This window comes from Theropithecus gelada, chromosome 3 (genome assembly GCF_003255815.1).
Source record: "Theropithecus gelada isolate Dixy chromosome 3, Tgel_1.0, whole genome shotgun sequence".
NCBI lineage: Eukaryota > Metazoa > Chordata > Mammalia > Primates > Cercopithecidae > Theropithecus > Theropithecus gelada.
In genome coordinates this window covers 60015918-60025312 of record NC_037670.1, presented here as the reverse complement: position 1 = coordinate 60025312, position 9395 = coordinate 60015918, and the positions used below count along the sequence as shown (strand labels likewise).

Below are 9395 nucleotides of genomic sequence, written 5' to 3'. Positions count from 1 at the left end.
TGCACATGTGTGCTGTACCATAAAACCCACTGAATTCTGCACTTCAAGTTGCCGAATTATTTGGTATATGAACGACATCACAAGAAGGGGAGGAAGGGGAGCGGAGGAGGGGAGAGAGAGTGAGGCGGAAGAGGAGCTGAGAGGAGAGGGAGGGGGAGAGGGAGCAGAGAAAAGTGGGAGAGGGAGGGAGGAGGAGAGAACAGCAGACCGTGGTAGCTCCTAGGCCCTTCTCTCCAGAGGAAACTTGCTGGCTGCACCTGGAAGGAGGCTTATGCCTCCAGTGTCTTCCTGCAGTCTGGGCGTCTGGGCACGTGGCCTGCGCGTGGAGCCATTGTGGAGTGTCCGGTGCCCACGCCCCGCGTGCCTTCCAAGCGCCCAGAGGCCAACGGTCCCCCAGCCTTGGGCGCTGCAGCCCGGCCAAGTCCGCAGACGTCAGGAACTTCTGGAAGGCTCCGACGCCCTGGCGGCTCCCATGGGCAGGTCACCCATCATGCCCCAGACCGCGCTGTCTCCCCGGGGTCACCAGAGCCCGTGGTCCCCGAGGTTCCCGACTCAGAGCCATATTCAGTACGTCCAGTGGGGGCGCCCGGCGCCCAGCACCCACCTCACCGAGGTGTGGCTCAGCCAAGACCCCCACAAGTTCCGGCGGGTGGGCTCCGAGGCCTGGAGGCGCCCCGCCCTGCCCGGGGAGACCGCCCTGGGGCGAAACCTCTCCTGCGCCTGGGAGGGTTGCATGAAAAGGGGGCTGTGTCGTGCCCGGAACCCAGGACGGACCTGGAGCCCGATGACCATCAGGATCGCCCCTCCCGAGCGTCAGGAGAGCCCCTGGGGATCCCCAGGACAGCGAGGCCGCCCCGCCAGCCGCCCCGCCGCCCAGGAACTCCCGGACTTCTGCACCCGAGAGACTCTGCTGAGGGCGCTCAGCCAGTGTCCCAAGGGAAGCGCCAGGTTCGAAGGGCCATTGTGGTTCGAGGTCTCAGACAGCAAGGGCGGCAGGTGGAACCTGGAGCCCCGGCCCTCTGCCTTCAAGCCCCTGAGCAAAAATGGAGCGGTTGCTTCCTTCGTGCCCAGGCCAGGGCCTCTGAAGCCGAGCGTCGGCCCCTGGAACCTCAGTGTTTGTGATGATACTTGGCCTTTCGTTCTGGTCCAGCCCGCCCCGTCCGCCATCTGGGACTTCTGGGAGGTGACAACGCCTTCCTGCGGCAGCTGCAGTAGGGTCTCCTTCACTCTCCAGGACACCCAGTCTGCTGGCTCCTTTGGCTCCTAGGAATCTGGGCCCTGCTACCCACCTCCGGAGACTTAAGCCCATGTATCTACTTTCACTTGCTCATCCTTGCTGTACCTCGAAAGTGGGGCCCTGACACCACGTTATCAAACATGCAGCCCCCACACCCCTCATCGGCATATCCCCAGATCTTCCCTCTGTGCTCCCTCCCACCCTAACAGCTGTTGATTTCAGAACAACCGTCGCCCTGCTGGCCCTCTCCTCCCTGCCCTTCTTCCTGCCCTTCCTCTGAAAAGAAGCATTTTGGGAAGGCTTGCTTTTTCTCCATGTCTCCCAGTTTGTATAGTTAAATTGTCCAGTTTGTGTAGTTAAATATTTGATCTTATTAAAAATATTTGTCTGCAGAAACTCTCTCTACATATAATAATAACAATCAAAAAAGCTTTTTATGCCAAAACAAAGGGGAAACTGTGTTCCAGGCAGGGGCAAGGGCAAAGATTCTGTAAGGGGAATAATTCCCATTTATTTGAAGTCCAAATATAAGTCCAGTAGAGCTGGAGACCAGTGAGAGAGAAGATATGAGGTTAGAGAAATAGACTGTGATCAAGTACTTACTATAAGGCATGGGGACCAGAGTACAGGGTTTATTCCAAAGCCACGAGTGTTAAGCAGTGCACAGTCTATGATCTGGTTGATATTTTTAAAAACACGATTCTGGCTACAGCAATGGAAATGGAAACCACAGGAGATCAATACAGGATTTCAAGCAATCCATGGGGATGGTTTGGTCTAAGAGGCAAATCGTGCATCTGGAAGGATACAGACAAGTTTGGGGTTGACCTAGAAGATAGTGTGGAACCTACTGGTTCCCTAGATGTTAGCACTGGGAAAGGGGAAGGATCCCAACAGTTTTAGCATATCAGCTTAAGAAACTGGATGATGATAGTGTCATTTATTGGGATGGGCACTACCAATAGGAGAAAATATTTGAAGAAATCAAGAGTTTTGTTCAGGGTGTGTTTTCTACAACAACAAAAACACTTGCTATGCTGTGGTCCTGTTAACTGTGCTATTGAAAATAATAATCCTGGAACTCATTGGAGGGTTTGAACCTGGCAAAATAAATTTGGAAGTCATGAACATATAAATTCCTCATGACATAGAAATGGTCCTTAAAGCCACAGGCTACATGAGATCACTTATGCAGAAAATACAGAGAAGGGCAAGGGTGAAGCCTAGGGTACTCCAACATTTAGAACATGAAAGAAAGGAGAATGGAAAAAGAAGAACCCTCAAAACCAAGAACCATGAGAGAGAAGGAAATCCAGGAGCAGCAAGGACACTGAGGATTCCAGAGCATGGAATTTACCCACCACGGTGGCTGCCTTTGAGAAGAGATGTTCCTTCCCTGATTTCAGAAGAGAAGTTGTTCAGATTGTTGGAAGTGGGAAGCCTCAACTGCATGGGAGATGGAAGGAAGGCAGGGTGTGTTAGTCCGTTTGCATTGCCATGAAGGAATACCTGAGACTGGGTAATTTAGAAAGAAAAGAGTTTAATTTTTGTTCTGCAAGTTATACAGGAAGTGTGGTGCCAGCACTGGCTTCTGGTGAGGCCTTCGGAAGCTTCCAGTCATGGCGGAAGGCCAAGGGTGAGCAGGCGCCTCACATGGAGACAGCTGTCAAGCAAGGAGAGAACAGGGAAGTCCCAGAGTCTTTATAAACCACCAGCTGGCATGTGTCACCAAGGGGATGGCCCCAAGTCATTCATTAGGATCCAACACCTCCCACCAGACCCATCTCCAACATCAGTGGTTACATTTCAACATGAGATTTGGAGGGGACACACATCCAAACTCTATCAGTGGGCCTGGAGGCAGGGACGGTAGAAACCACTAGGAGATATTAGGTTGTTAAGTGAAGCAAGCAATAAAACTGCTGGAGGAATTTTACTTTGTCTTTAGATTTTCTTTTAAGAAAGGATAGGGGACAAATGTGAATAAGAATGGTATCTACACTGTTGTCCAAGCCATGGAGGTCTTGGAAGTCAAGATAAAGTGTGGCTTTGCTTTCAGGTGAGGGGCAGTGCACATGCAAAACGAGTTAAGGGTAGGGAGGTGAAGAGAACATTTGTAGAAGTTAAGGTTTGTGGGATTTTCTGATGACTCCTCATGAGTTTCAGAGGGGATTGTGTGAGGTTTGAGATGACAGGATGTGAGGTTGAGTCAGAAATGGAATGGCCTGGGAAGGACTCATTAGTCTAGAAAGAGATTGCTCACCTGGTAATTCAAAGCACTATCTCAGCATAATGTGGTTGATCAATTACATTACGGAACAGAGTATTTATCTGGAATGTAGGGACACATTTTAGCAAGAGGGCAAGGACTCTTTACTGTGCACCAGCATTGCAGTAGCTAAGGAACAGTGATTCCCCTATGAACAGTAGCAAAGGAAGCCTCCTTCCTTGTAGCCAGCACAAGGGTCTGGCAATGGGATGTGAATAGACATATCCCTAGGAGTGAACAGAGATTCTGAAACAGAGATGCAAGAACTTAACATACGAAAATGGTGACATTCAGAATCTCTGTGAAAATAATTAATTGCTGAAGAAATTGGATTGCAACTATTGGACACCCAATTAGGAATAAGAATATATGTATATAATTAGTACATTCAAATATCTTGTGGCCCAGGATCTCTTTAGTAGCCCAATACCTTCATACTTCTATCAATTTAATTGTGCTTTTACCACAAATTCACTTAAATGTGTTACCAAACCAGTTCATGAAAAACTTTTTAGTTACGTAGGTGATCTATTTCATAGAAGAATGAAATGTAACTGCAGAAAAAGAGTTATTTATTTCCATGTAAGCTTAATAATTTGGAAACACTTAAGTAGAGTTAAACAAAACAGTTCTTCTGAATTAGGTGTGAGCCAGTTATAATACACTGGGAAATATCTACAAATAATAAAACTTGAAAGACAAGGGACAAGAGAGGTGACTACTTTTATAACCCACATAGCAGGGTTACTATTCCACAGCAGTAAGACATCACTAAGTATCAATGATAAAAAAATAGAGAATACATAGAATTACTAAAAACATAACTACACAGTTCATGTAATGAAAAGCTCGAATTATTAACAAACTTATAAAATACTCAAAAGTGTTCTATGTATTCAGAGAAATAAATATATATAGAATTTTCACTCATCATTGCCAAAAACAAGGTCTGCTAATACCCTTCCTTTGTAGGAAAAACAGAAAATATCATGTAAATTTGATAAATTGATCAGAATGAGAGTCTGCAAATTATCTTTGCATGTAACTTTTTAATTATTCTTCCATTTTGGCAGTGTCATTTAATTTTAATAAAGGATTTAATATTCAATAAAGATATGAGCCATGAACTGGGCCAAATAGCATAGCTTTGAAATACATTAACAAAACAAGAAAGAAAAGAAAAATAGAAAAAAAAGGAGGCATTTTTATGACTTAGACATTGGCACAAAATTATCTAACATGGTACAGAAATAGTTATAGCTGATAACAAGTTTATGATTTAAAAAGCTCGATTATATTTCTCACATGGGAGCCAAAAGGACTCTTTTTGTCCCTACTATTAATTTCTAAGTCACTTGGCTTAATTTCCCTTCAAAACCACATGCTGATTTTGTCTTTTTTGTTTTGTTTGGTTTTGTTTTTTAGAGACAGGGCCTAACTCTGACTGTTGCCCAGGCTGGAGTAAAGTGGTGACCTCATGGCTCATGGCAACCTTGAACTCCTGGGCTCAAGCAATCCTCTTGTTCAGGCCTGAGCCACTATGCCTTGCTAAATTTTTGTTAGTTTTTTGTAGAGATGGAGTCTTGTTACATTGCCTTGACCTTCTGAAGTGCTGGAATTACTGGCAAAGCCACTAGCCTAGTGTTAATCTTTGACAGTACCGATAAAGGAAAGGGACAAATACACAGAGACCAAAGGAAATGGAGCATTTTTCCAAAACCTACCATGACCATGACATCTGTTTCTTTCTCCTTTTTCTCCTAAATGCCACTCTTAGTTGGCTGTGATTTCAGAGGGCAGGGGACCTCCTTTCAAATAAGAGTTCCACTTCTATTTTACTTTCTCTAATATTTAATAAAATATTACATACAACTGCATGAATAATACATGTAACATAAAATTATATTAAAACAATTACAAAAAAATTGATAAAGTACTACAGAAAACAATGGAGCTTGAAATGTGTGTGTAAATTTATATTATATATACACACATATAAATTATATATGATAAACACAAACACAATTCTTTTACCTGTTACTGTCAATGTTTTGGATAAACTGAACATTTTGCTTAAAAGGAAGTATCACAAAGAAACATATTGTTTTAACTTTTAATATAAAATTATAGTTATCAAATTTTAAATAAGAGATCCAGGGTTTATGATGCGAAGGAGTCTGCTAATCAAAGTTCTGCATAACCCATACCTCCAATACGACACCTTTTAAATCCTAGTTTGGTTTATTTTAAAGTGATACCAGAATTTAAATATTTACAAAACAATATGAATACAGATTACTTATAGATTTTTTCCCCCAGTGTTTTATAGGTAACTTGCTAACATGTAATTCAGAATTGTTTTTGGCAACTCTACTTAAGTTATCCCAAATTGTTAAACTAATTTAAAGAAACAACAACTCTTTCAAAAGTTTTGTCATGGACTGGTTTGATGGAACATTAAACTGACTTTCTGTTAAAAGTATGATTAAATTGATAGATGCATAAGAGTAGCTAGATACTAAAGAGAGCCTGTCACAAAGGAGAAATGAGTGTCTAATTAGATACTTTTATTCATATGTGTAAATAGATTGTGATCTTCATGCATATGTGTGTGTGTAAATATATAATACTTTTGAAGTAGAGGTACACTTAGACATGTGTAAACAGAACATGTACCTATTACGTATATATGAGGGATCTTCAAAAAATTAATGAAAAATGAATAATTGTGGAAAACTATGCATGCATTTCAATTTTGTTTTGCACCAAAATGAATGCATACTAACTTATTGGAACATGTCTGTACAAGATCTAGTTTGAAGCACTGAGTAGGATAAAATATCAGTTTTAAAAGAGCCCCTATCAGAGTAACATGAGTTCTGCTATTAATTGAAATAAGTATAAACATCCAATGTATGATGAACCTTTAGTAGTAGAATGGTGAAATCACTAACGCTTTATGAGAAGTTTGTGTGAACAATGCCCTGCAAAATGGCAGTTTACAAATGGAGAACTTATCTTAAGAAGGGAAGAGATGATGCTGAAGATAAAGCCCAAAGTGGCAGTTCATCCACATCAGTTCGCAAGGAAAAAATTTGTTTTGTTCATACCCTAATTGAAGAGGACCAGTGATTAACAGCAGAAACAATAGCCAACACTATGGACATCTCAAATGGTTTAGCTTACACAGTTCTGACTTAAAAATTAAAATTGAGCAAACTTTCCACTCAGTGGTGCCGAAACCACTGAGCCCAGATTAGCTGCAGACAAGAGCAGAGCTTTCAACGGAAATTGTAAACAAGTGGGATCAAGATCCTCAAGTATTTCTTCAAAGAATTGTTACAGGAGATGAAATGTGGCTTTACCAGTATAGTCCTGAAGACAAAGCACAAACCAGTGTGCTGGCTGCCAAGAGGTGGAAGTGGTCTTAGTCAAAGCAAAAGTGGACTTGTCAAGAGCAAGCTCAGGGCAACGGATTTTGGGAATGCTCAAGGCATTTTCCTTGTTGACTTTCTGGAGGACCAAAGAACAGTAACTGTTGCTTATTATGGAAGTGTTTTCAGAAAGTAAGCCAAAACTTTTAACAGAAAAATGCCCAGGAAAACTTCACCAGGGAGTCCTTCACCATGAGGGCAATACTCCTGCTCATTCCTTTTATCACACAAGGGCCGTTTTGCAAGTTTCCATGGGAAATTTAGCTTATGGTCCTGATTTGGCTTCTTCTGACTTCATTGTGTTTCCTAATCTTAAAAAGTCTTTAAAGGACACTCATTTTTCTTCATTTAATAATGTAAAATGATAGCATTGACATAAATTCCCAAAAGTCTCAGTTCTTTAAGGACTGCTGTCATCACTTACAGAACTGTCTTGACCTTGACAAAGCTTATGTTAAAAAATAAAGTCTCTATTTTTTAAAGTTTTTATCTTTTAGTTCCATATTTCCCAGGAACTTTTTGAAGTCTCGTCATGTATGTGAATAAGTTAATATAGCAGTATGTATTTACAAACATACTTACACATACACATAATATATTATGGATGTTAATATAGTTTGAAAGCCAGCACATTAGCTTAAGAAGAAATTTCAGAATCCTCATGTAATGAATGAGAGTTATATTCACAGAATTAAATAAGTTAGTAAAGGAAAGAGTGAAATTGATCAACAGGAAAAAAAAAAAACTTAAAACCAATTAAAGTAGCTAGAATACAGTTCCAGGGATTAATTCATAGCTATTAATAAAGAATAACGAATAGAATTTCTGACAGAAAATGCAACATCACAATTTAAAGTTATGTTTTGAAGATTACTTGGGGTTTCACGTGTTTGCTAGGACCAAATATTTCTCAGATATGTAATGTTTTAGATATAATTGCAATGAAATCAGCAAAAAGTATCATCTTAATATTAGATTATGCTATTATCTCAAAATTGGTTCTATTGGTTACGAGTTTTTTTTCAAATGCAAGTGAAAGATTTAGTATAATTTTATTGGTATATTCAATCATTCCACCAGTGACCATAGAGCAAATCTCAATTTTACTTATGAAAAATAGGCACACTTTTGTAGCTGTATTTTAAAAGTGTACTTAAAGTTGTAGTTCTTTTTCCTTTGCAGAATTTTTATATCCAATTTATCACTCTCTAGAAAACCAGAAGTTCTAAAAAGTAGCATTATTATATTTTAGAAAAATGTAAAAATGGTTTTTATCAAAAATGATTTCTCTCACATGCTCTTAAAATGTGCTATCCTTAGCTAAATGTATGACATTTCTCCATGATGTGAAATAATTCTATTGAACAGCAAAAGCAATAAAAATTCTTTAATAATAATCCTCCACATTTCGTGATTGGGAAAAATAATAATTATGACAACAGGTCACATCACAAGCTTGAAATCTTATGCTATAATAATTTAAATATTTTACATTAAACTTTCAAAAAAGCATTATTTGAAGTAATATAATAAACTGTTTGAAGTGCACTGTTTTTGAAGGTAGAATTAAATTTAAGTCAATGGTCCTTTGATAGAACACGGCCTTGCTTTCTCTTGTTTCTGTCTTTCTCAATCCATGCCAGCAGCAGCAGCCCTGCACTAATACCTGTTGATAAGCGTGAGTAAACGAGGAGGGGTCCAGCCCAGCCTCACCAGCGCGGAGAGCTCAACAATATATTTGTCTTTGCAGTTAGTCTACTCAAAATTCACAAAGAGTAAGTGTTAAGTGTTGTTGAGACAGAGACATTCAGACAAACAGATGGTCAAATCATAAACTATATAAAAAAGGGACAAGGAGTGCGTGCTCTGAAGGAAAAGGAAGATCCTTTAAGATAAGCATTTGTCCCCCAGAATTAGAGCTCAAGACTTCACCAGAAAGACACTATCAGAAACAAACTCTATCCAAGGACATTGCTTTCAAAATCCCTGCTTTTTAATTCTCATTTCTGTCTCAGGTCTGATCATTTGCTCTTGAGGTTTTCAGTCCAAATTGTCCCAAATATTCTCCTGCTGGGCCTGGGTGTTGCTGTCTTCCTTCCCGGTCACGGCCCACTCATGGCCCTGACCTGTTCACAAGCAGACTCTGTGCTCACAGCACAGGCTCCTCGTCTTTTGCCCGAGGCCTCTTAGGTAGTTTTCTACTCTGTTTTGCTTAGTCCAGTTATGGCAGTCCATAGCTTGAAACAAAAATGATAAGTTAATATTTATTAACTTTATATTTTAAAATAATTTTAGGTTTATAGGAGAGTTTCCACATACCTTTTTTTTTTTTTTAAGAGGAAGAAGAATTTTATTTTTTAGAAATTCAGCAGGACTGTTACCTGACCCTGAGACAAATGGAAACCCAGAAAAGATCACAGAATAGGGGGCAGCTAGGATGTGGCTTCTGAGATGT

At 40.4% G+C, this 9395-nt stretch overlaps 1 protein-coding gene across 1 annotated transcript; it reads left to right on the top strand.

Annotated features, from left to right (window-relative positions):
* The first annotated feature begins 271 nt into the window (after positions 1-271).
* POM121L12 (POM121 transmembrane nucleoporin like 12) lies at positions 272-1629 on the top strand. Its single transcript, XM_025381061.1, has one exon. The coding sequence runs from the start codon at positions 272-274 to the stop codon at positions 1265-1267; it is 996 nt and encodes a 331-aa protein (XP_025236846.1). The 3' UTR covers positions 1268-1629.
* Positions 1630-9395: the final 7766 nt, after the last annotated feature.